Source organism: Archocentrus centrarchus, chromosome 19 (genome assembly GCF_007364275.1).
Source record: "Archocentrus centrarchus isolate MPI-CPG fArcCen1 chromosome 19, fArcCen1, whole genome shotgun sequence".
Lineage (NCBI taxonomy): Eukaryota > Metazoa > Chordata > Actinopteri > Cichliformes > Cichlidae > Archocentrus > Archocentrus centrarchus.
The window spans coordinates 6066530-6094320 of NC_044364.1; the positions used below are offsets into that span (position 1 = coordinate 6066530).

Below are 27791 nucleotides of genomic sequence, written 5' to 3' on the forward strand. Positions count from 1 at the left end.
TCTGGTTAATATCTGTTCAACTTAATTTTAATAACATGGATTCATAATGTAGATTTTTTTAACATAAGTTTGTGCGTGATGAATGTAAGAAGGTGATGTGTGCGAACTATGAATGCATTACTTTTAATTAATTACCCGCCACATTCATGACTCATAAGGTGACTCATTCTGTCCTTTTAGTCTGTGCCGTTGGGTTATTTGGATCTAGTTCACTTTTATTTTTATGTCACATTGGCCTAAGTCATTTTCATCATATGAAGATATTGAGATATTATCATCATATTTTCAATGTTTGGTTCAGTTCTTTTGTCTTTTCTAAAAAACCTGAAAGAAAAAAAATGACTTTGGCCATTATTTTAATAGGGTGACGATATTATTATTCTTTTTTTTTGTACACTTCCACAGGAAAGACATCTTTCTGGAGCAGGGGGAGAGAGGGCTGGCTGAAAGCTTTAACAACAGGCGAGCTGAGAGGTCTGAGAGATGTATGCATCCATACTATTGTTCCATTTCAGAGGGCTGTAAGTAAAACTGCACAGCTCAGCACACTTCCATGTCCCTTCTGTCCCCCCTCGAGCCCCCACTAGGTTGCACTATTTGATAGTGTAGCCAACTCTATTGGCATGGCAACCAGTTCATTAGTGAAGGCAGGCACCCGTTGCCGTAGCAATGTCTTGGTGGTCCCTGGGAGGTTAACCACATGACAGGGATGAGGATGCGTGTGTTTATGTGCACGAATATAAGTGAGCTATAAAGTATGTGTGCGCTGTCTTATGGGAGCGCACTTGCACAGTGTAGTGGTTTTCCTTTTGTGCGTGTGTGTGTGTGTGTGTGTGTGTGTGTGTGTGTGTGTGTGTGTGTGTGTGTGTGTGTGTGTGTGTGTGTGAAAGCGAGATCGAGTGGCTAATCCCTCTGAGTGAAGTCTAATGTAATGTATACTGTATATTATGGTGCTGCTTCTCTTCTCACCCTTTCTTTTTTTTAATACAGTTTCCCTGAGATGTTTCTGGCAGTTTTTATTATTCCCATCTTCAGTGTGTAGCATTACAGCATATTTTCCTCTCTCTTCATCGCCTGTTTTTTCCTCCTTCAGTCTAAGTAGCTCCTAATATTCACCCCCTCTCTTTATCTCTTTTTAATTCAGTTCAATAATACTCCAGCTTCGAGGGTTTGCTGAGGTTTTGTCAGTGACGTGCAGAGCTCAGTATGCCGCCTGTGGCTGATGGAAACCTAAGAACAGAGACGCCTTCCACATATTTCATCCCTTCCACAGTCACTCACTTCCACAGCTCTCCCAAAACTCATTAAAAACCTATTAAATAATTAGCAATTACTGTTGTATTGAGGGCAGATTAGCTGACATGTAGAACAGTCGGCATGTTCAGGGACTTGAAAATGGAGAAAGGAAGCTGGGGGAGGGGTTACAGTGGTGCGCCCATTCTCACCTGGATATGGTGTGTGTGTGTGTGTGTGTGTGGGATGGCCAATTCTCACCTGCTGCCACTGTAAGACAGAGAGCTGCCTCATAGTGTGAAATGAGACTAACTTCAGTTTTGGAAACTAATTATGACCACCTGACCCAAGGCAGATGCTTACACAGTACTGCTGACTGAATATGTTTGCTCTCGCAGGGGGCTCAGCACAAGCTGAGCTCTGTATTAGCTCCTATTTCCCTTTGGGACTCATCCCTGAGCCTGTCGGATGACTGGAATGGAAAAGCTTTGAAATAAGAGATGTGCTTGTACAGTTGTGCACAGAGTTTGATTAATATACAAGAATTGTATGCGTCAAGTACCCATGTGGTGTTTTCTGGGAATAATTTGAAACAGATGTAGAGTCAGCGCTGTACCGGAATAATTTGAAGTGTTTCAGGGCTGCAAAACAGCTGGATTTATAAGGGAAACGGGGAAGGAGGGAAACAAATCAAAAGACAGGGAGAAAACCAAAAAGCACTTATCAAATCTCTATTGTCCTTTTTTAAATTGCCACAAATATAATGAAGGATCTTTTTGGTGCTTTTTGTCTGTAGTTGCACACAGATCAGAACAGTAACCGTCACATAAACATATACCTGCCTTAATAGTTTAAGTAGCCTGAGATATGATTTTAAAATTCTGTTTGTCACATTAAAGCTCTCGGTCTCTGAGGCAGTAATACCAGCGAGACTTGGCTTGAACTACTTCCTCATTTGGAAAGACCTCCAGTGCAGAGTGAGGGAGACTTTACTTTTCTTTTCTTTTTTTTTTTTTTTTTACAGGGCTAACTAAACTTTTAAACTGTTTGATTTGGATTGAGTTTGACAGTTTTTTTTTTTTCCTTCAAATTTTCTGCTTCACCTATTTTATTTGCTTTTAAATGATCAGTCAAGAGGCTCCAGGGACGGCTTTGTAAGTGTCTGCCTTTTATGAATTTCACACACACTTTACGAGCAGTGTCTTTGATGCACCTACTGTTTGTTTGATGTCGGGAATTCCAATGCGGAACACCATCATGGTCAGGTACGTGTCCTCCAGTGGAGCCACTGTGGTCATGCTGCGCTCCATGAGGGCTCGTTTCTTTGCTGCCGTCACATGCTGCTGCTTATTGGCAGCTTGATGATGTAGCGGGGCTATACTGGGCATGTAAGGGACCCCACGGTTGCCCAGATTGCCCGGCCTCAGTGGCCGGTCTACTCTCTGTCTACCGACCACAATGGCTGCTGGTTTCACCACCTCAACACCTTTCCCTTCCCAGGATTGTCGTCCTCCCGTCATCTCCTTCTCCTCCAGATACTCTAGTCTTCCATTCTCCATGTCACGTTCACCTTCTTCTTTTCTGTTTTCTCTTCCCTGCTCCTCTTCCTCCTCCTCATCCTCCCCATCTTTGTCATCCTGACTGGGATAAAAGTGTTCATTATTTCCCAGCATCCTTTGCTGTGTGGGGGGTCACTGCAGAGAGGATTGAGTGATCTAGCTGTCATGGAGACAAAACATGGCTATCCCATGAGACTGGCTTCATCCTTAGAAACATGCTGTAGGAAAAAGGCAGAAAAGGGAGTAAATGTTGGTCATTTAGTTCTTTTTACATTGACTGAGAGAGTGAACTTAGTAATATTGGAAAATGAGTAATTCAAGTATGTAAAAGACACGTGCAGTAATAGAAAATCTAGCCACTGGCAATGCTAATAAGTCCACATGTGTGAAATAGCACAGAGCTGGTCCACATTTTCCATTTAGCCACTGGGAATGCATCTGGGAATAGCAGACTGATGAAAGACAGGCTAAATATAATCTCTGTGAATCTGCATCACAGGTTCTTTGCAGAAGAGAGTGAGTTGGAGATGCGATCTGGCATCACATGAGGTCAAGATCATTGCTACTTTGTGACAATGGAGTAGACCTATGTTTGAGGCACAGCCCAGGGCTAACAGCTAAATGTGAGCTTCTTAAAGGAAAATTCCACCCTTATATACTGTTGAGGGTCACTGGGATTCAGGTGTTATTTTAAAATACAATTTAGCTTATTGACCTGGCCCTGTGGCTCATCCTTGGCAGCCTGTTTTCATTCCCAAGGCATCGAATGCAGCAGTTCTGACAAAGCTGGTAGCATCTCCAAATTACACACAAGATGACACAACAGGTTTAGGCAACAGGAAGATGTTTTTCTCACTGCTGAACTTTTCAAACCCAACTCTTATTATTTAACACTCTAGGATGTAAACACTGGCCTCCAGTATGTCTGTATGGTTCATTTATAGGATATGAAGGATGGGATGGCTGGCAGTATGCTTCAAATTACAACTGGTGTATTTTTGTAAGCACGACTCTGCGCAACATCCAACATATTCTCATCGGGTAGCTTTTAGGCTTTACTGATCAGACCATTAACAGACCGTGAGGGTTTGTTGCAGGAAATGGGTCATTTGGTCTTAATATCTGTCTGTGCCAGATTGAAGGGGGTTTGGGGTTTTACACAGCAAAGAATTGCAAACAACGCAGTGAATCAGCAGCTTCTGGGAAGCCACATCTGAGTGTACTGACTGGATTTGCCGTTGTTGACATAGTTTTAAAACTATGCCAAAATTATATTTACTTTTCCAGCTGAAAGAAATAGTCATGCCCTCTCATTAAAATAATGGCTGAAGGGTTTTCTGGTCTGACCTTTCAATTCAGTTTTATGTATATTGGACATATGACATTTCACATCAAGCCACTTTACACAGTATGGTGAAGAAGAATTGAAGAATTAGATTCTTTCTTTAAGAAAGCACTCATTGGCAGCTGGCAGGAGAAACGCAATTTCAACAGGAAGAAACCTCAGAAGGTCTTCCTTCATGAATGCAGACACAAAGTAGACGATGAGTACCTTTCTCTTTGATCACCACGCTTTGTTTTAAAGCGAGTGTCTTAGGGTGGATTTTTGCTTTAAGCTTGTTCCGTTGCTTCGTCGTGCTTCAGATTTGGCATACTGGTGCCTCCGTATGTTTTGTCCTTTTTTTTTTTTTCTCTGGTGAAGTCTGGCTACAGGGGCTTTGCCATCATGCAGATCTGGACCATTGCCAACAGCCGCCTTAATGATGGTGAGTGATGCGGGGAATCTCCCACTGTTTCATTTGCAGTGTGGTGCTCTGAGTCTGATATGGATGTGAGTCAGAATGCACAGATGGACAGATGGAGCACAACTCAAATCAGGACACAGATCTAAAGTCTGTCAATCACAGATTACCAACATGCAGATAATTCAGTCGGTTATTAATAGATTATGTAGAAAACGTGCTGATGAGGGTTAAAGGGGTCATTAAGTGATCTAGGACTTTTGACTTATCAACCTCTATCGGGGACCAAGGACATCGACAGGTGTCTGGCACAGCTTACAGTGGCCTGCAATCGACATAAATAATAATGCAGAGATGAAGAAGCTAGCCAACAGCGGGACATCCAACAGAACAACTGATGAAGAGTATACCCATGTTAAAAACATTGCAACATGGATGCTGCTTTGTAATTTCATATTTTTGCACAGCTTGAAATGTTTGTGTGTCTGCATAGTTTTGAACATTTTTGTGACAACCACGTACGCTCCCAGTCACAGGCAGATGAAGAACAACCTTCAAGGTGATGGACGTCTGCTGCTTTGTCAAGGCTAGAGTCAGGTACTGTGTACCATTCTGCACTAGGATGGATTTGCATTGAACCTGCTTTCCATCTAAAAGTCTGCAGGTTATGATTCCTGGCTGCAAAAAAGGCGTCCAAATATGCAGACGTCTATGGGGAAAAATTACCCTCAGCTCCCTTTATCATGACCACACTAAACACTTGGCTGATTTCTCAATCTCTAGCTTCAAGAATTATTGAACTCTACATGAAGATCATATTGTAAATGATGGCTCCCTTTAGTGTTCAGAAAAACACAAAGTTTGTGACTGAGTATTCCTCTAAGTCACAGTCAGATCAGCTTCATGCATATCATGTGTAGTTTCAAAAAGCTAAGGTGATGATGATAAAGCTAGAGGTGAGGGAGAGGCTTGCAGACTAATGGAAGGCTATGTTCATCTGTTTTTTTTTTTGGTTTTGTTTTGTTTTTTTAAATATATATATATATATATATATATATATATATATATATATATATATATATATATAAAGCTGGAAAGAAGAGCAGAGGGAGAAACATGCAATAAACAGCTATTTCAAATTAGTGTGTATACCTAGGCCTTTAAAACTATTAAAAGAGAGAGATAGGGAGAGACTGACTTGGAAATATGATTCTTACAAATTGGTTTTTACATATAACAATGAAAAATTACTACAGTTTACAGCTTTGTACTATTGGTGTATGATTGTTTTATTCAGTGTAGCAATATAAATATAATTTAATGCATGTTTCCAAACAGTCATATGTCTGCAGTGGTTGAAAGACTGACTGGATATATGAACAATGATCTAAGACTGCTCTATTCACATCTCACTGGCCGAAAGAAAGTCTGCTAGTTGAGCACTTCTGGGCAAAAGCGTACCACAGAGGGAAGAGGAGTGACCTGAGTCAATTCCCACAGACTCTGAGAGAGTGACAGGGTGGGCCCTTTCAGTGCAAATCCAATATCTGTCACAGCAAGTAAACAAGGAAAGACCAGAAGAGGGGAAAACTGATGGATGGTTTTAGAGAAAAAAATGTAACTACTTGGATACATCAGGGAAAATAATCAGATAAATAAATAAGCACAAAAAGCAATAACCCCAAGTGTTTTGGAGGAAGTGGCTCAGTGCCTATCAATAACCATAAGAGGGCTCAGCTTTTGAATATGGCCTGAAATTCACATTCAGAGCATATTTAACATAAGGACAACCTCTGGTCATTGTCATAAGTGTGATTTACACATTATATCACATTTTAGGCTGAAAGCTTCTCTAATCAAAAGCTGACAACGAACAGCATGTTAACACTTGCAAGCTTTTAGAGATTAACACTATCATTCAAATACACCACGAGGGAGCAGAGGAAGCTGATTTATGAACAAAGTCTCATCAAATATTAAACAGCATTGAATCCGCACTACGCAAAATAAGGAAGGACAGGCTGAGAGTGGGCAGGAGTCAACTACATGTTTGTAATTGCGATGTAAAAGTGAAAGGGGAATACACAGGAGAGAAAGACGGAGAGAGCTGCAGTTTGCATAAAGCAGAGTAATCAGATTGGGAGCGAAAAGGGAGGCGGGATGGGGAGGGAGGGAAAAACGAGGCTGGAAGAGACATGAGAGCAAAAGCCAAAAACACACACAGTACTGCTCAGCTAAAAACGGGAAAAGACGAGCATTATGTAAAATGAATTAATAATCTAACTGTGGAAACTCTAATCACAACTCCTAAAACTCTCCTCTGAGCCATCATGGATGTCAAACTTGTCTCATCTTTGCGTCTCTGCCTTCTCCATCGTGTCACTCAACTCCTACACTCCTGCAGCAACAATAGCGCAGACAGTTTCCTTCTGCCAGCTGTTTCGCTCTCCTGTCGCTCTGCTGGCCATCATCTCACATCTTGTCTTGACTTTTCTTCCTCTTGGGAGAAAAGTGGTGTAATAAGGAAATTAATTTCACCCCTCTGACAGAACAGTCTTTTTGTGCAAAACTTGCAGTTCTCTTTTCAACCACTTACTTTAATTGCTCTCCAATATGACTTTTTTTTTGTCCTCAGTTTGTACTGTTACTTGCTTTGCTTGTAATTTCAGTAAAGAATTTAGATTTAATGTGGGAGACTGTGGGGTAAGATGAGCCAGTGGGGAAGTTGATCCACCATCTGTATCTGAGCAGCCATACACATTTTTTCTTTCATTTGACCATAAAATTAGTTTGAGGGTTTTTTTCTTTTTCATCTTGATGTGGAAGAAGGAACCGTATCAATGAATTAGACAATACTCATTTTTCAAAGCTTTTCTTGGCATCACAGGGCCATTCAGACAAGTTGGACTCAAATGCAAAGTGATGCTGTACAGAGGTAACGAATACAGAGCTCCTTCTAGACACGGGAGGTGAACTGAGGTCCTTGATCAAATACGATGTCCGGAATGCCATACAGCCAGAAGACATGGTTCATGGATTGGAAGGTCTCTAGTGCTTATGGGAGTTTGGGGAGAGTGACAAAATGGACAGCGTTGGTAAAGCGATCAATGGTGGTTAATAGTAATGTATTGTCAGACAAAGGAGGAAGACCGGTAACAAAATCCAATGCAATACGAGACCATGGACGACTGGGAGTGGAAAGTTGTCTGAGCAGTCTGGCAGGATGGGAGCTAGAAGACTTATTTTGGGCACAAACAGAGCAGGCAGAAACATATTTTTGGACATCTTTAACAAAGGAAGCCCACCAGACGTTGCAGTAAGGTCGTTGTGTTTGTTTGTTTTTTCAGGAGTGATGTAAATTCAGCAGTGTGGGCCCAGTGTATTACCTGGGGACAGAGTTTTGAAGGAACAGAGAGAGAGTTAAGTGGTCCATTTCCAGGAACAGGTTTGTCCCGCTGAGCATCTCGGACCAGTGACTCGATCTCCCAAGTCAGAGAACCAATCATGCAGGCCTCCGTGGCAAATTGTTGAGAAAGGGTGTTGGGTTTGACGTTGCAAGAACCTGGTCAGTAAGTGATGGTTAGGTTGAACCTGGTGAAGAATAAAGCCCACCTGGCCTGTTGAGTGCTGAGCGGTCTGGAGATACTCCAGGTTCTTGTTATCTGTCCAGATGACAAAAGGATACTCCACACCCTCCTGCCAGTGTCTCCATTCTTCAGGGGCCGGTTTGATAGTGAGCACTTTGCAGTCACCGTCATCATAGTCCCTTTCTGCAGGAGAGAGATGACGAGAGAAGAAAGCACATGGGTGCATTTTACCTTCTTTCTGCTGGGACAGCAGTGCTCCAACTCTGGAGTCAGAGGCATCTGCCTCCACTATGAACTGTATAGAGCTATCCTGTTGACTGAGGACCAGAGCAGAGGCAAAATGTTCTTTGAGGGCATCAAAGTCTTCTTGGATGGCCATCAGGTTTTTGACCTTTGTCAAAAACACTTTTGAATTTGGAAATAAAGTCCACAAAGGAGAGATTTTGGTTAGCATTTAAAATAGCCTATGTCCACCTCAAGGCTCGCCTCCCCAGTAGCTCAACCAGAAAAACAATCAGAAGTGTAGGTTCTCCTCCTCTGCCTACAAACTAAAGAGCGCTGAGTTAGTAATCCCTCTCTTTTCCAACTCACCCTAGAAGACTTCAGGTATGTGCAAGGGCCTTTTTGGAGGTTCAGGGCATTGTGGCGGTCACAGCTTGGCACTTAAAGGGTGAGTTGGTGTTTTGGGAGGAGGAGAGTTATGATCTGGGACAGCCATTGATTCAGAGAATCTTATCATACCTTTTAGTTTAACGAGTTGTTGGGTGATCACACCCTGCTCTCCAGAGATGTGGTGCAACATGCGATCATGTCTCCCTAGTTGAGCTTCCTGGTGTGAGAGGGTACAACACACATGATCCGAGTGTGCACTCTTTTAGTCAAACTTGTAATTTCTTTACTGAGTCTTCAGGACTAGTTCTCCAGGCTTCTTGAAGGACATTCAAAGCTCTTCTTTGGATGCTGGCTTCCTTTTGTTCCATTCTCTGTCAGGATGATCCCACACTGCTTCAATAATGTGAGGTCCAGTCTCTGGACATAGAGTTCCAATATGTATTTTTTCTACCCAGGTATACGTTTACTGCATTGGTAGTGTGTTTTAGATCACTGCCAAACTCAAAAATGATGCTATTGCCAATCAAACTTTTTCCAGATGGTATTGCATGGTGTCTCAAACTGTAATTTTCTGCATTCATAATTCCATCATTTTGACAAGTTCCCCAACACCACTGACTGAAATGCAGCCCCAAACCATGACAGAGCCTCCACCGTGTTTTATGGATGGCTGTAGGCACTCACTGTTATACCTCTCCTCTGACCTCTGTACATACTGACAACAATTTGAACTAGAAATTTCAAATTTGCATTAATCACTCCATCAGGCCTTGTTCAGTCCAGTTCTTGTGTAATTTGGCATACTTCAGCCTTTTTTCCCTGTTTCCCATCCTTAAGAATGGCTTCTTGACAGCCACCCTTCCACTGAGACCATTTCTGATGAGGCTTCAGTGAATAACAGATGGATCAGCTGTGCCTGTGTCAGGACTTTGCTGGATTTTTATTTCTTAATGACATGACTTTCAGATACTGTTCATCTGCTGTAGATCTTTTTTTTTTTTTAGGCCTGCCACTTCTTCTTTTTTTTTTTAAAGTACAAAGATATGTCACATTTTTGGGCTAATAGAGCTTTGGGAAGCACTTCATTGGTGTGAAAATACTATTTTATGCCATTCAAACTGTGTAAACTTTGGAATTTTTCATAGATTCAACTAAAGAAATGGAAAAAAGTGATGCTTTTGCAACAGGCTGCTAATGTAGTCACAACGTGCTTAAAGACAAAATATAAAATGGACTCTTTGCTAAGTTGTCCATAATTTGGGAACACAACAGTGGTTCTTCCCTTGAATTGGGTGCCTTTTAATGCTTGAATAATTCATGGGTCAGTGTTAAGTGGCTTAACAAAGAAACAAAATTGAAAATGAGTGAGAAACAGCTGATGTCCAAAGAAAAACTTTGAAAAACCTTCAGAAAACCTGGAAAAATATCACTCAAGACCACTTTAATTAGTCTGGCTCATTGGAAGCACAATATAAAGAAATGAGTGGTGGCTCAAGATTATTGCACAGTACTGTAAACAAACCAAACAGATGAACATGCATGGTTTGCTCAGTCGGTAAGTATTCACACATGCATATTGCTGTGTTTACATTTGGTCTAATTTGAAAACAAAAGTTTAAAAATTTTTTTTAAATCATGCTTTTAGAAAGCTTCGGGGAGCACGCTAGCTGCCCTACTATGCATGATCCAAAGATAGCCACATTAAATAGCACAGAACTGTTTTCTCCCAATCTGACAGTGAGAGTAAACAGTACTGATACTGTATGCTTTTGAAGAGCAAATAGCTACACCAATGGTAATCCCTGTTTTTCCTTTATGTTGATAGTTTGTTTAGTTTTTTCTTAGTCTGAAAATGTTCTTGGATCCTTCATAGGTACAGTATATAGGGTTCATGCTCTTTGATGCTGTGGCCTCTGTGGCTGCTCCTCTTTTCAGCTGTGGCAAACCAGACACTGCCAGCTGACATTAAATGAACTGACAGTGTGACTTTAAAAGTAAAATCACCAGTTTGAGAGAAAGTTTTACCTTTTAACCTTTATCCTTTAACATCTAAACACACTGTATATTATGTAATTCAGCTAACAGCTAGCTGCCCATCAAAATATTTCATGCATTCTCCCCTTCCCTCTAAACTATGAACTTCAGACATAAATTTTTTTAACAGGCATGGAAGGTAAGAGCAGAGGAGAAGCACGGGTTAAGATTTCAGAAGTTGGTGAGTGTCTCTGCCCTTGGGAAGTCAGTCTAGCAGCTTGATGACTAGACCCCATGAAAAAAGTATTTCCATAATTCTGGTCGGATGTGGGTCCAAAGACAGTAATGAAAGGTAGTAATGAAGAATCAGGAGCTGATTAATCATGATAATGATGACAGAGATGGATCCCCTCCTTAGCCCCCCAGAGGGCAAAAATGGATGGATGGAGAGGTTTACAGAGAGACGTCACGCATAAAAATAATCTCTATTTGCCTTTGCTTCTTCTACTTTTTGTACAGCTTGCTTTTTTGCAAAGTTATAGTAATAACCTATTATTACCAATATATGTTTGGGCGAAAAAGGCTGCAAAAATAATGTTTGATCTGCACAAAATGTGTCATCCCTGCTGTATTTCATTAAATTATCCCACATCACCTCTTAAAAGATCTTGCTGTAAGTGTCTCATCCCTGTGTGCTGCAGGTTTTCGCGTCGTCTTTTGGCCACAGAAATTCCTAATTACATTCCCAGCACACTAAACTGGAAAGACCTTATGGGCAGTCAGTTCAGTTCAGCTCATATTCATGTTTCTTTTTGTCAATCTCTCTCTCTCTTTCTGTTCTTCTCTCTCTTTTTTCTCTCAGTCTCTCCTTATGTAGGACAGTGCATGTGTATAGATATATTTTCAGTGTATCGGTCCCCGGAAAGTAGAATTGGAGATCATCCAAGGAACAGATTGTCCCACTTTTACGTCCTGAAAAAGTGGAGCGGCCAAGTTCTGTCCTCTATTTCCCTCTCTTTGACTGGGTCTCCACCCTTCAAGCCTTTTTCATGCGACCAATGACAAAGAACCATCAAAAAGACTCCAGGCCTCCTCCAGTGTAAAATGGACAGCATGAGCCAGGGAGAGGGCACTTAGTTTTATATGAATGGTACAGCACTAGCCATCTGACGTAGGGGTTTGCGGGGGAAGGGCTAAGCTGAGAGCTACCCTGTGCCATCAGCACTCATTAAAGCTGGACAGTACAATTAAAAGAGCCAGTAAGTTTTACTGTTTGCATTCTCTGAAACAAACGTTTTAAAAGCTCCGTAGGAGAATTCATTTGCTTCATTTACCGTTGCAGTGACGAGGCTTGGCATTTCCAGGCTGTAATTAAATCCGTGCTTCATAAAATGCGGCGAAGTGTGAGTGTTTCATTGACAGTCTTAGCAAACTGTATTCATTTTAAAGATGGATAACAATGCCAGCAGTAGATTCATCCTCTGTGCACCCAGAGATTCTGGCAATTCCCACAGCAAAGGAAAAAAAAAAGAGATCCTATCAACCACAAACAGATGCGCTTAAATCAGCTGCGTAACTGATGCTGATCAAACAAAAAATGATAACACCGCTAATCAGCAATTAAATGGATGATTAAAATAATTACCCCCAGCTCTCCGTTTCCTCCTTCTTTGATCTGCACGCCAACGCGATCCTTCCCAATAACCTCACCAAGACCTACCCCCCCCCCCCTTTTTTTTAACAAAAGGGGGCCACAGTTTGCCTCATAAGTTACATGATGCCACTCACCTGATGTTTCGAGCACATGTGCACACGCATACTCTGATCTTGTACGCACTCACTAAGTTTTTTTAAGCAGCACTCAAATGCATCTGTTCTGGAAAAATGTCTAGAGGAAAGAAGCATTAAGTGCCAGACCAGTCAGCTGGCGGTCTGATGTGGATCAAAGTGGGCTATCTTTCCCCTCAGACTGGATATAATTGGGTCAGGTAGAGCGTGCACCGAGGGCCTCGCTTGGTCTAAACTTGGCTGGATGGGCCGGGAGACCTCAATGCAGCACTGAGTTAGGAGTGAACATCCCCAGCGCTATTTCTGAGATTTCCCCCTGACTGTAAACATTATCTGCTACCACACCTCTCTCTCTCTCTTTCTCTCACTCCCAACCAACCAACCATCCTGCCCCCCCCGCCCCATACACACACACACACACACACACACACACACACAGAGGACCCTGCGCAAATGCAAAGTTTAAAATCTTGAATTATGATTTCATCTGCATGCAACGTTGGAGAAATGTATCCCAACGTCTAATTGGGGGTAATTTTTGCTATTAAACAGCTCAGCCAGGTCCATGTGCACGTGTCTGCAGCAGCTCTCAGTCCAAACTCGTTTCATGCATCTGGTGTGCGTTAGTGGATAAGGCTTGACCTTGAATGCATGGCCTGAACTACATGAAAATGGTGCAGTGCTGACACGTATAGTACAACACAAAAACACAGAGCACTAGTGCTTTTTCGACTGTGCCCCCTGTTGACTGCTACAACACAAGCTTCCCTTTCACTCGCTACAGAAAGCTCATTAAAATGTCAAGAATACAGACTTCAAAGGCGACTGTACAACAGGTTTCCTTCTGTTTCACAACAACAAAAGAGAGGGAGGAAGAGCAGAGTGCAAGTTGGAACATTTCCAACCATACGATAGACATCCTTGCATTAAGTAAGCTTTTCAAGGATGTCTCAGAGCTTCTGCCTCAAGCCTCAAATGCAATGAAAAGCATGCCACAAGCAAACCAGTCAGACAAACGGAGATGAGCGCAGGTTTAAGGCTTTAGGGTGGATTTTATGGCCACAAATTAAGCGTCCACTAGTGACAGTTTCACTTACCTTGCACGTCCAGTGACATAAAGATAACACTGAGAGACAAAAATCAACAAGGTACTAATAAATGCTGTTAGACATGGCTGACAAAGTGAGAACCATGTCAGTGGCTGTCAGGACCCATTAAAGTTCATCCACCTTCCATGTAATGGAGTATCATTCATTCTACAGTCTGGAGAAGCTTTCATTATTAACTTTCCAATTTCACTTTATACCGCCGTGTTCTCCAAGTAAAGGACTTTGTAATAAATCTTTATCTGATACCAGGAACAGTTAAGCTAAAAGAGAGCGTAACATTTATCCTTGCTCGATCACTCAGTGGTTTCTTTTCCAAGCTAAGTTTAGATGTTGGACAGAAAAGAAAAAAACAAAAAAGCAAGAAAGCAAAGAAAGCATTAAATGCACACTTCCTATTCAAGATATTTTGTGGAAAACATTTTTTTTCTCCTCTTTTTTTTACACCTGCTTTTCACTGTGACAAGATCTGCACCGCCTCATTACAGTTCTGAAGTGAGCCAGAAGGGCCTGAAAAAGAAACCGAAGGAAACAGTGAGGTTAATGAGCTGAAACAATTATACTAAGACCTAAAGGTGTGCGATCACCCACTTGTGCTGGAGCTCTGTCACCTTATGATGTATCACTTCTGCTTTTATGTAATAAAGAAGATTGAGCTCTCACTTGCTTTCTGCTGCAACACCTGCCAAGTGCACAGAAGTGCTCCCTTTTAAAACGCCTGTAATCAGGGCATCTGAAATCCAGCTGCTGCTTTCTGAGGCGTCTGTGTTAAACAACTGTCGCTTAATTGTTCAATCATTAATTTGAAGTTGTGTTCAAAAGCAGTAAAGCTCAAGATGTTTGAGTGTTTCATTATGGTGGATGTGTTGTATTTTGCTGGCTTCTATTTTCATGGCTTACGGCAATCCTCCAGATCTTTCCCCTTGGGGAAATCTCCCTGTATGTAATAATGAAAAGCCTGCAGAGTCAGGGGAAACGGCTTGTCTCTCCTCTTTCTTCTTAATGAGCACAACAATGAGACTCTATTGGTTCCAAAAATAACAATTAGAAGTGTGTTAAAAAAAATTACTTCTCAAGGTTACTTGTTGACAACTAAATGTTAGACAGAGAGTGATCCATGCCAGTTATTTGATCAGATTTTATAGCTTTTTGCCCTAATTTACACACCACTGTGTGTGTGTGCGTGTGTGTGTGTGTGTGTGTGTGCGTGCGTGTGTGTGTGTGTGTGTGTGTGTGTGTGTGTGTGTGTGTGTGTGTGTGTGTGTGTGTGTGTGTGTGTATTAAAATATGCGCAGGTTTATTTTGCTTATTTATTGGTTTTTCTCATAGCTCCATACCCCTGTGGGACTGATTTACGGGATATTTTGTTTCGGTGGTTTTGCATTTCTGCTTCACATATACAGCAGAAGCTTGCAGCAAATGAAGCCTAGCTGTATTCTTCCACAGCAGTAAGCTGTCACTGGAAATAGTCGCTCAGCACGTCTGTTTTTTGTCCTACACACTCTCCATGCCAAACCCTAGGGAATTACTGGACTGTGTAGCATTGTCACATCTGCTGCACTGACCAGGCCGCTAATGGACTCCTGCTCTTCCTGATTGAGGAGGACATAACAGGACCAGGCAGGAAAGAGACAATATGAGACACGACAGGATGAACTGGGAATCGGTCGTGGTGAAATTTTCTGACTCACTTTCAGAGGCACTCATCTCCACCGACACATCGAGCCTTGTTTGGCCTGTCCAGTTTATTTCATCTTCCACTCAATTGCTTCATAATCATATTCTCTTTTGGTGTTACCCACACATATAATCGCTCAGTCCCTTTCTGGCACTGATACTGTCGCCCAGCTTCCTTTGTTCCATTATGATCAATTGTTCTGTGTTTTGAGGAGGCCATTAATCTTCCTTTGCCCACTCTGCTCCAAATTGCCCGGTTTGTTTATTTTCTCTCTTTTCCAAATGAATTCCCCTTGGTGCAATTCTCCAATAGAAAAATATGCTTTTAAAGCCAGCATTGCTTGTTGTGCATTAGACAGTGTGGGGCAAGTCTTAGGAGGTTGTGCAAAACTCAATTATGTGGTATCTATAGGATGAAAGGGCACAGAGTTGGAATGCATCACTGGTGCAGAGCTCTAGCTAATAATGTGGTGCACTTTTTTTTTCAACCAGGCCTGAACTAAATGAAGCATTTAGGTGCATGTGTGTGGCTGCATGCGTATGGCAGTCAGTTCTCTAGGGTCCTTAGAGGGTTTCCACCTCTCCACCTCCCGACACCATAAATAATGTGAGCAGGCAACGATTTTGACAAGTCTCAGCTAAACAAGTGTGTGAAATGTGGGTGTTGATGAGCTCCAGTTTGATTCTGCTCACCTTTCCATTTCAGCACCTTTTCTTTTTGAACTCATCCACCATAAGTGTCTGGGTGGTATTAATACAGGCACGTAGGTAGCTTTTACATAAGCGTAAGGATTAATATTTTATTTCTCCAAACATCCATTTCTAACTTACATTATCAACCATGCCATCATTTCTTCTGCACATGGATTGCTGTCATGTTACAGGCCATGACTTAGTTTGTAAACAGGGGTAACAGCGAGCGATGGCCATGGTCATGATGCCAGTTCTCAGTTAGTCACAAATTGATGGTTGTAATTCAAAGTGGATTCAGCTTAAGGGGTTCTCAAAAAATTTGGGGGCCAGGTGCTCTTTACATAGGAGAAATCTTTTTCAAGTACACAAGAAGTTTTTTGTGGTCTCTGTGCCAGCTAGCCATCCAATGAACCAAGCAGGAACTGCTTGTTGTGAGTTTCTTATTGCTACTCATTGCAAACATGAGAGGCATTAAAAGAAGCTCCATTGTTGTGAACAGTCCACATATGTAAATATTCACTTCTTGATCAGAACAGTCCCATAGGATGACTGCTTTGGGGTGGGGGGAGGCTGGGGGCAGCAACACATGCCCTCAGCCTTCACTGTTCTCCCTTCTGTCTGTTGTTTCTTGACAGTTTGTGATGGTTAAAGCAAGGGTGCATAATTTGAGGTTAAAAAAATAAATAAAATGCTTTGGGTGGCAGAGGGCTAGGCTGATGGGAGCTGGCCAACAAGCCGGTGCTGTGTAAACAGCGCAGTGTTTAATAGGAAGGTATTTTGCAGCCACTTTGGCTCTTAGTCTCAAACCTCCAGGGAACTAAAGAAGCCACCTTGAGAACAGCAGATTTTCAATTTTCTTTTTATAGAGTCAAATAACAACACAAGTTACTGCGTTCATTGCGCTCAAAGCAAGGTCAAGGTCACATTATAGCAGCATTTGAGAACTCAGCATTAACCTTTAAGCAAAGACTTAGTGACAACGGGGAGGGAAAAAAATATTTCTGCAGGACAAAAAAGCCTTCAGTGAAACCGGGGAGGGCGGCCATCTGCCCGGCTACAATATCATCTAAGCGTGCGTTGCTGTAATTGAATTTCCAAAATTTACATGCACTGCAAGCAAACAAACACGCAACTATCATTCCACAGGCTGAATACTGTTACTTTATCTATCGAAGCTCATATGCATTAATATTAGAGCAGTTCGCTCTCACTAATTCATCTTAAAGCTGTTCTAGAGTCATTTGTGCATTTGCTACAGACTTTTCTTAGGAGGCTCTGTGATATTTCTTTTTGTTTGTATTTTTGTTTTCTGTCCCACTTTTCTCTTCCTACCCACCTACATAAAACATGTGAATTAGACCCCAGAGGACATGCAACCCCCCCCCGCCACCACAATTTCAGCAGCATCCACTTCTTTTTCTAAAGCACTGTGACTTTCACTTCACTGCTAAAGATCGTCTACCTCTTTTCAGTTCAGAGTTTACACAATCAAGATTTCTCACTGTCAATATTTTAATGCTCATTTGTATTGCAAACACTTTATATCACTTTAGTTGTGTGATGTACACAAATCAGTTCTTATTCAATTACAACCAAGCCTGTAAGTATAAAGGAACATAAAAAGACTAAATACCTTTTAGTCTGTAGTTCAGGTTGTGTTGCTCCTTGTTGTATCTGTAGTGACCTCCTTCATAAACCACAAAGAGAGTAAAAAAAAAGGGACCAAGATTAAAGAAATGAGAGAAAGATCCAGTCAATAAAATATAGATGAGGGAAAAAAAGAAAAAGTGATTTGCCTTTTTCTCTTTCAAAATCACATTTTCATGCCTCCTAGTCTTTAAATATGCATCGGTATGAGCCAGCCTCAGCTCCTGTATTGTGCAGCCTCTCTTTCTCTTTTTCATTCACACACACTCTTTCACCTACTCTATGCCCTGGTGTAGCTTCTCTCTTCCTCTCTCTCGCTCTCTCTGTCTCTTTAGCACACACATTCATGCACTCCCTCTCCAGCATTGCATACTCTCTTTCTGTCTTACTTCAGCTGCTAGATTGATCTCTCTCCTCCATTCTCCTTCCTCTCTGTGTACTGACTCTTCACCATCTGTCAGTTCTCTCTCTTTTTTCATGCCCAAGTGCTCTTCTGTTCAATTATCCCCAATTTTCTTCATTATTCTCTCTCATTCTTTCAGTTTTTCACGGTTCCACCACATCTCAATCTCTCGATAGTCCCTCTCTTATTATTTCAGCCAATTTATAAATCAGATACGTTCACATTACCTGATTCCCACCTTTTATCTGCCTCACATATTCTGGGCATGGGTTTCCACACTACACAGCTCCCTTTGTCTCCTTGATGCTGAAAGGTCATCAAAAAATAGCAAAACTCTGTTTCTGTTTGGGCACTTTCCAGTGATAAATATAGCAGGTATGCTGCCTTGTTTTAGTAGGTTTGCTGCCATATGCTTGTGCAGCATTGACCCCAGAACACTAATGTGCAGTTTTGTGCCACCATCACTAACGTCAGGTATATTTTACCGGATATACCCATACTTCCCATCAAAACATATTAAAGTACAACAATAAATGCCAACTTGAAATACTCTTCTTTTTTTTCCTGCTATACAACGTCTCATAAAACGAACAAACTGTCTCACCATTTGTTCTTGAGACCTATTTGGTGCTGGGACTTGTGGCCCAGTCTCCGTACAGTGGAGGTTTTGGCATTTTTCTTTGGACATTTACACCTTGTTCTAAAATGGTAAATGGACTAGTTCTTATATAGCACTTTTCTACTCTGTCTGAGCACTGAAAGTGCTTATAATCTAGAGACAGAAATGTGTCATCTGTTGGCGTGACTGAAATAACAAAATTATTTTATGATTTGTCCAAACCATGTCTGAAGATGTTGATGTCAACAACTACCCCGATTACAACTGCAGCTATAGAGACTGGCAAGACACGAGAACAGTTCTGGTGGGAATAATATTGCACGATCAAACAATCTTTTCTTTAAAGTTGCTCAAAAAAAGAGATAATTGCTTAAAACCTACCCAACATCTCATCCCTTTTCACCACTCCATACTGCAAAAATCATAATAGCGTTTATTTTTATCAATACTGATACCAATTTTTTTTTACATGACTAGTATTTGACTTTTGAAAGGAAAGAGAACGCCAACGCTTTCTAAAAAAATACTTCATTGTATTTATTAAAGGGTAAAAAGACGCGCTTCAGCAATAAACCCCCATCAGCATAGTTTAAGGCAAACAATAATCACAACATATAAAAGCTCCAATAATATCTGCAAAAAAAAAAAAAATCATGGCAGTGCCAACAATCCTAATCATAAAACACTTCGACAATTCTACAAGAACCGCATCAACACAACAACATTAAAACCACCGGGAAACAAAACATAATGAGAAAAATGTGTTTCCACTAAAGTTATCAGACATTAGAAAATACATTCTGTGAAAATACATTCAAGTCTTCAGGGCTTTCTGTGTGTTCTGCATGAATCCGACACACAGGAAGTTTACTGCTGCTGTTTGGTTTTACCCACCTGGCCCACAAAGGTGTTTCAACAAATAAACCACAAATCCTATTTTTTCATTTTCAACTTCCTTCCAGTGCAGGGGTGCAGAAAAGTATCCTCTTTTGATCATAGCACTGCAGTGGGTGCAGTTCAAACATGGGCAAATCAGATAAGAAAGATAAAGAAGGCTGAGAGGAATTATGGCAATCAGCCCTGACTAATATATATCTCTCATGTAGTGCTTTTGTTTGCAAGGAGAAAACGCGGGTGGTGGACACCATTTAGAGGACCCTCTTTGAGGGAGGTGACTTTTTTGGTGACTTTACCTCTTTTAGTGTTTTTGTTTTGCTTGAATCCTTCAACAAATAAGAAAAATAATAATACAATGATCCAGTCGGTACGGTTTTCCAGACATTGCTGAAGCAAGGTCTAAATTTTCAGAGATGATAATTAAAAGTCACACAGTTCTGCTGATGGTGACATTGCATATAAATTCTCAAAAACCCCACCATACCACTCCTGAGAGTGACTGGTGATGCCTGCTTGTTTGTGACAATCTCAAGGTGTGACTGTGTCACTCTCTGCATCCCACTGGGTATTGGGTTGGTATCCATACATGGCACAGCAGCTCCCATGGCAGCGACATGACAACTGCTGCAAGGGCAGGCTGCGAGTACAGGAAAGGTAAAAACTCTAAAACGGAGCAGCAGAGGCTTCCAGTTGCTTCCGCTTACATATTTCCTGTATGTGACCTATCCAGCAAAGCAACAAAGCAACAGTAAAAGTTGCAAGATTAGTGTATTCACATAGAAATAAATTAAAAATAAATTAGGAAATGATATATTCAGTGTTCTAATGTTGGATATGTGTGATGGTACCAAGTAAGTTTAGATAACAAGTATTTTTCAGTGAATAGCATTTATGCCTTTGGAGTGTTTGAGTGAAAAGACTGTCCTTAGGCTTGTTTTATGGCAGCTTTTAGAGCACATCAAAGAGAAGGATGGAGAAAGGAAAGCTTGACTGAAATACATTAATGTGCACAACAGTACCCTCTGCTAAGAGGAGATGGAGATGAATCCTGCCATATCCAGCCTCTTAAGGACAACATGACACCTGCATTGTTACCGTTGATAAGAGCCCTAGTCGGTGCTCTCCTTTAATGGCGTGCCACTCCATAGTGCATATTCACCACACTTTTCATCCTACCTTGGTGCTTACACTGCCTTTGCCACCCAATGTCCTTTTTTTTTTTTTTTATCTCTGAGAAGCTAGCTTTCTTCCTGTTTTCCGTATTAACCCTCTCATGCCAAATGCAAGGAGAGGAAAGTGGGTCACGGGCAGATGGAGCACACAGTAGTGAGAACATGCAAGGCGGGTTTTTATTTATTTACTTCCTGTGTGTTTTAGTGAGTTCAGCTTCTTTGCCGAAGGTGACTTAGAATCAAAAAGGCAACAAAAGCAGAGAAGAGAGGATGCGAGACAAAATATCGATCTATGAATTTGAAGCTGTGAAGCACTTTAAATTGCTGGTTTGGCGTAAAACAAAAATATGATGACTGTACATTTTCAGTGTGAGTGCACTGAAAACCTACAAACACGTTTGCATTCATGTTAGTCAAAGAATAAAGTCATATTTTAAGATTTGCTACTTATAAGGGCTGCGCTCACAAACTGAGACTGATTTGCATATTCCCACCCCAAACACAGTTATTCACTCTTAAAATGAACTGATTTTTTATATTAGGCATGTACTTACCATAAAGCCAGTCAGTAAAAACTTGCTCAAACCTGCTTGAAGGCCCCATTCGTGTGTCGCTCTCTAGAAATACTGATGCAGTGCTGGACTCTAGTGGCTGTTTAAAGTAACTGAAATACCTCATTCAATTTTTTTTTTAAAGATGTCCTCAGAATAATGTGTGGAAAAAAACTGATTTGGCTTTCAGTCTTATTCATTCGTAAGTATTGCTGAATACAGTTAGTCAAAAAATTTCCAACCACACAAAACCAAGTAGTTTCCAGGGTTTAAATGCCTGGAAACAACAAAAAAAAAAATTGCAAGTATCCAGTTTTTAGGCAGATGAAGCCACTTCTTGGTTTATTAGTTCTTCTTTTATTGAACTCTGCATTGAAAAGGGGAAGTTTTTTAACCATACTTGACTCGGCTGTTGCATTTTTAGAAATCTGTATTGGTAATCTAACGCCATAAAACCCCACACTGTCCTGATGCGACCTGCCCATTAAAAAGTTGTCAACTGTCATGTAACTATCTGACCTAAAGATTATTTTCAGTTAAAACTTTTCATGCTACGGTGCAGTTTTCAAACCTGATTTGTGGAACTCTAGGTTCACCTCATCTTTGCACATTGTCTCTCAGTCTTTGTAACAGTTTGAACTGGAGAGAAACTGTAACCGTTTCCCCTTCATTTCTCAGAACTGTTTCACTGCATGGAAACCAAATACTAAGAAGGTCAGTAATGAACACTAAAACCGCAATGCTAGGAGAAAAAGAAACTAATACCGGGCGCTATTACTTTAAATTTCCATTCAGGCAATGTCTTTGGAAGTTGCAAAACATTACACTCCATGCACTGTGTATTGTAATGGGCTGACAAGGCTAAAGAAACTGTTTTTTATTTTTTTTTTTCATCCTGTTGATTTTGGACTTCTGAGTTAATTCTCATCCAGAGGGCATGGGTGCGGTCCCTTATAAGACAACTGGCTTTCCTTTGGAGCCAGCTGAGGGAGGGTAGAGTCACACTAATAACAATCACTGCTGCCCTCACCACCCTTTGCAGGTGCTTTCTCTTCTCTCCTGAGCAGCTGGTGAACCACGCTGTGCAGCAGTTGGTGAGAAGGCTCTCTACTGTAGACCGATAGAAGAAGTTAACTTCTCCAGGAAGTAAAGCAGTTGAAAATCTCTCATGCGAAAGGCTTCTCCAGTTCTCGAGAACTGAAGAAGCCTTTCGGATGAGAGGTGAAGTATCTTCAAGAAACAAAAAGAGGTCCAGTCACCCTTTTTTTCAAGCTCCCGAGTCTACTATGACCTGGATGACTGAGAACCTAAACAGACGTCTATGAAAAGTGTTGGCCAGAACTGTCTTCTTGTGTTATCTGGTGGGGCGTGGGGTGGGGGTGGGGGGGTGCTTCATGTTTCAAAGCTTCTCATTCTCTTTCCTGGGTAGCTCAACCAAGCTCGCACTAGAATTCTTGGGTCTGTTGATTAGGAAGTCCAGTATCCACTCAGGAAGTCCAGTTTCTGCAGAGGAAGTCCAGTATCCAGTAGCTCAGTGTTGTCAACCAGCTAAAACAGTTGAGTCGTATGGGATTGATCACATTATGAGGTGTCATAGTACCAGCTGCACAGTATTCTGTGTGGATTAATTTATTCACACACAAAAAAATTGCAAGATGTAAATTTTAATATCAAACTAAAGCCTTGGTTTTATTTATAGGCCTGCATATCATTCCCATTACATTGGGAGGAGTTTCAAAATGAAAGCAATAGTTTCGATCTCTGTCCACAGAGTAAGAGACTTAACTTCCCTTCAGACTGACCTGCATCATCATCATCAAATTATTATTATTAATCACAGAGCTTAAGGTTCTTGCTTCATAACTTGACTTGTGACTTTTCATGTGAGCTTCCCCATAATAATGTTTGAGTTAACTTCCTGTTTTATAAAAAACAATTTTGGCTGCTTTTGGCATTTCGACCTTATTTGCTTTTGATTCTTTTTAGGTATTTTGTTGCTTTTTTATAATATGTATATTTACTCATCTTCAATAATACACTTGACTGTTTTGCTTCACGTGCCAACCATGTTCTTCACTTTGTATGGGGTAAGCATGCATGTTCAGTATGTTTAGTATCCTGTGTCCTCCTCTGCGTTATGACAGAGAGTGCTAGAAGCTCCCCTCTTTAAGCTTACTTTATCAACTTTATCACTAGTGTGAAGAAAAAAAGCCATATTCATTGTTTTTCTCTGTCCACAGCCATAGTGACAGCATATAACACAAACACACAATGATAATAATGCCATGTGGGGAGCTTCTGATATCATTCAGTATGGCAAGAGAGCTCGCAAACAGGTAGCATGTAGCATATAAATGACCTTTGGTGTTTTGCTGGGGGAAAAATACTACACAAGGAGAATGAGGAAAAATCTATTTCAAATTGAAAGAGTATAAAAAAAGAAAAGGTTGTCTTTTGCAACACTTTTAGGCTGGCCCCTCCCCCAACTTCCTCAACATGACCGAATAAGTGAAGCAGCCACTTCTTCTCTGGCCTCAGTCCTTGTGAAGTTTCTCTGCCCTGTTGGCCATGGGGAATGGAAAACATCTGATGCTCTTTGCAGGTAAGAGGGAATAGATGAAACATTGCGTGGGACCTTTCTTTTTCATTGCATAGGCCTGAAGGGACCACAGCTGTCAGTTATTTTTATAGTTGTGCAACTGTCATTTCCCAAATGTCAGAAAAAGAACTTCTGCAAAATTAAAATTTCTTTGATTGGCAAAAATGATCAAATAAAACATATTTGGCAGTTTTTCTGCAGTTATATTATTCAAAATAAAAAGCTTTTCATGTTATTATGAAGCAGTATGACAGTTTTCATCATATATATATATATATATATATATATATATATATATATGATGTGCAAAAATTTAATGTGAAAATTTAATGTTAAACTAAATTTTTATATTTGCCACTATTTGTTTTGTTTCCTTCTTTTTTTTTAATCTAATGCATTACGTGAGGTTGGCATTACTGTAATGTCAGCATATTTGCCGAATGAATCTTGATATTGACATTTACATCAATTCACTAAACAATTATCCTTCCAATTAATTTGTCGTCTGTCAATAAAAATGTTAATATTAAAAGTCATGCATTGCATTTGTGTAACAGATGGTGTCTACATCTCAACTGAATGGGTTTACATGTTTGTAGGGTCAGCTGTTTCACTCAAATGCATTGAGAAAAGTAAAAATATATTTCAGATTAGACAAAACAATTAAAAAAAAAACCTTGTGTATTTATGACATTTAAATAAATTTGCTACAAAGGGTTAAAGTGAAGGTGATAAATTATATTTCAGACATCATACAGGATGCAAGTTTGAGAAAAATGTATTAGGTATTCACAATTTCAAAGTGTAAATTTTTATTTATGCAAGTGTGTGAGCATCTCAGAGCGAACAACAAACTCTGTGAGGATTTAAACAAACACTCATTTATACATAATAAAAGAATTCCTAATTTTCAAATGTTATTTTCAAAAAATATTCTTGTATTTTTCTGCCAGTATCTGCTGAATGTCAGACACAGATGAATCACGCATTTCATTTAGTGGAAAATTTGGCTCAAATTAAAGAACATTTTTTTTTTGCTGTTGCAGTGTTGCCACTCCTGGTTAGAGGTCAGAAGCCACAAGGTAATCAATATTCACCTCCTTCTAACAATGTCACTTGTTTATGCTGAGCTATGTTCAAAGTAATAAGTATATGTAACAGCAAAACTGTAGTTTTTCTTAGAAATGCCAAAAACTCAGAAGGGCCACACAAATACTTAATTGTATTTTTTATTTTTTTTTGTCTTTTTGCTTCTTTAGTTTATGCGACACCTGCATTTAAAAGTTTCTTCATTGGTGATTCAGTTTACTTAACATGTAATACAACTGAGAACTCAGTGATATGGTACAAAAATGACCAACAAATTGACCAACTCAAGACTTGGAATATTAAAATTAACTCGGCGGAATCAGAGCGTTATTACTGTGAGACCAGCGGGGGAAAGAGTGATGTTTTTAGCATCAATGCCAAAGGTAAATCCACCACCAACATGTATTAGAGCTCAAACTCCCACACATCTAAAGGAAAATTCACAAGTCATACATGTAATGAGACTGTGACTTCTTTTTTTTTTTTTTGTCCAGCAGCACCTGATCCCCGTCCTAAACTCAGCATTGAGACAGGCCGTTCTGTCATGTGGGTCGGAGGTGCAGTTATCCTGAAGCTTGAACATGGGGATCGTCTGCAGGGATGGAAGTGCTGGGTATGCAGGGATGGGAGAAAGCCAAACATGGTTCAACTGCGTTTAAAAGACACCGATAACAGTATCGCCTTTCAAACTGCGGACTTACATGACTCTGAGACCATTTACTGGTGTACGGATGGGAATCGAAATCAGCGAAGTAACCAAATCATTCTAAGGACCTCAGGTGAGCACACTCTTTACTATATCTTCAGTTTTAGTGAAATGATGTTAATGGGAATTCAGATCATTTAATAGAGGGACAGTCATAACTATTATATAAATATTTTCTGTTCCCGCAGGTAACTGGAACGTTGAAGAAGAGGGTGGGGTGAGGGTGGGTGTGTTGGTGGGACTGGTACTGGGGCTGGTGGGGCTGGTGTTAGTGCTGGTGGGGGGGCTGTTGATAAGGCGTAAGAGAACTGCCACAGGTGAATAACTCATTTGTGTGTGTGTGTTTTTCTCATTTTGAGCTAAGCTAAGGGTCACAGCATTCATACCGCAATGTCTATCACACTTTTCTTAGGGCTCTATGAGGAAGTGGCGATGAAATCACGAAAGCAAGGCGATGACAAGTATGAAACTCTGCAGAAGGCATCTGGGAGGGAGCGAGAATATGACACCCTCAATCCAGGAGCATCAGGCAGCCAGGCGAAAAGCGGTGAATATGAAGCACTGAAGAAAGAGGGAATGAAGGAGGGGGTGTACCACACTCTAGGGGTGGAAGGTGCAGCAGGAGGAGAGGGGGGATATGAAGCGCTGAAGAAAGAGGGAATGAAGGAGGGGGAATACCACACTCTAGGGGTGGCAGGTGCAGCAGGAGGAGAGGGGGGATATGAAGCACTGAAGAAAGAGGGAATGAAGGAGGGGGAATACCACACTCTAGGGGTGGCAGGTGCAGCAGGAGGAGAGGGGGGATATGAAGCACTGAAGAAAGCGGGAATGAAGGAGGGGGAATACCACACTATAGGGGTGGCAGGTGCAGCAGGAGGAGAGGGGGGATATGAAGCACTGAAGAAAGCGGGAATGAAGGAGGGGATATACCACACTTTAAGTGTGGAAGGTGCAGCAGGAGGAGAGGGGGTAATAGCAGAGTCACAGTAAACAGGAGAGGGAGGATGTGAAGCAGTATGGAGGAGAGATAAGGGCAGTGAATCTGCAACAGTGGGTAAATGAATAAAAAAGGAGAAACAGGCTTAAGCAGCTTTAATGCCGGAGAAAACTTACATTTAATGCAATCTAAAAACATTGTGATGTATTGGTCTTGATCCCGAGGTTCAAATTCTTTGATTGGATGAACATTTAACAAGCTTCAGGTTCATCTATACAGGTAGAGAATCTGTAATAAATGATGCAAATAAATCTGTGGAAAACTGCAGGGGACAGCTGGAGTGAGGGTTTTTGCTGTTACCATTGTGTCATTGGCGAGGAGAGATGATTCCAATATGAATTACATTAACTACTTTTATACAAAGCATTCTGCAAAATGCAAAATGTGATCGTAATCCACCAGAGCAGCAAACATTTTGCGACACCGAGTCAAAAAAAAAAAAACCAAAAAAAACAGCAACACATCCACACGTTACATTCATTTTAAGGCCTACACCAGCACAGCATCATATTTAACTCATCATTAGTCCTTCAGCTTTGATGCTACAAACTGTTATTAACACTTTGCATCAGTTCATTTCTACTTACAGCATTACATATTATTAATTCATCTCACTCAAACAAATTAGATTATGCATTTCAAAGGATTGCTCCAGAAAATGTATTGTATATTGAATGTTTCACTGTTATTTTATAATATGCTTTTAATGATGAAAAGAGTGTGATTCCTTTTAGCACAAAAGACAATTTCTTATTTTGTAATATATTTTTTTATAATAGGTTGATATCGGGTGCAATTTAGTAATGGTTTTCGAGTATGAAAGCCGCAGCCTGAGAGTGCACGTTGCTGCAGAGTAGAGTCGTGTTTTCATGATCAGTTATATCTTCTGGGAGTCTGTTCGTTTTTCTGTGTGCCCCTTTTTGTGCAAATCAAATAATTGTGAATCTATGTTTAGTGCTAATGAACCTGCATAGCTTCCTATAACCAAACATTTAATATCAATAAAATTTTAAAGGTTGTAATTCATTAAACGTACAACGCGTGCTGCAACCAGTGACACAGGTATGACCCTATTCGGTTGGTTTTACTGATATTGTTTGACTGCTTCTCTGCTGAAATGCTGGAATTAGACATTAAGAA

The 27791-nt window shown here is 40.7% G+C and overlaps 2 protein-coding genes across 2 annotated transcripts in view; one reads left to right on the forward strand and one right to left on the reverse strand.

Annotated features, from left to right (window-relative positions):
* Nucleotides 1-2906, reverse strand: part of LOC115798697 (SH3 and multiple ankyrin repeat domains protein 1-like) — a 30610-nt gene extending 27704 nt beyond the window's left edge. Inside the window, exon 1 of the mRNA XM_030755639.1 lies at nucleotides 2451-2906. Within this exon, the coding sequence (XP_030611499.1) occupies nucleotides 2451-2906 (456 nt within the window). The remainder of the gene's footprint in view (nucleotides 1-2450) is intronic.
* Nucleotides 2907-23740: 20834 nt separating this feature from the next.
* Nucleotides 23741-26644, forward strand: LOC115798373 (uncharacterized). Its single transcript, XM_030755210.1, has 6 exons — nucleotides 23741-23862; nucleotides 24906-24941; nucleotides 25119-25331; nucleotides 25443-25727; nucleotides 25843-25971; nucleotides 26067-26644. The coding sequence occupies exons 1-6, from the start codon at nucleotides 23829-23831 to the stop codon at nucleotides 26642-26644; spliced, it is 1275 nt and encodes a 424-aa protein (XP_030611070.1). The 5' UTR covers nucleotides 23741-23828.
* The last annotated feature ends 1147 nt before the right edge of the window (nucleotides 26645-27791 follow it).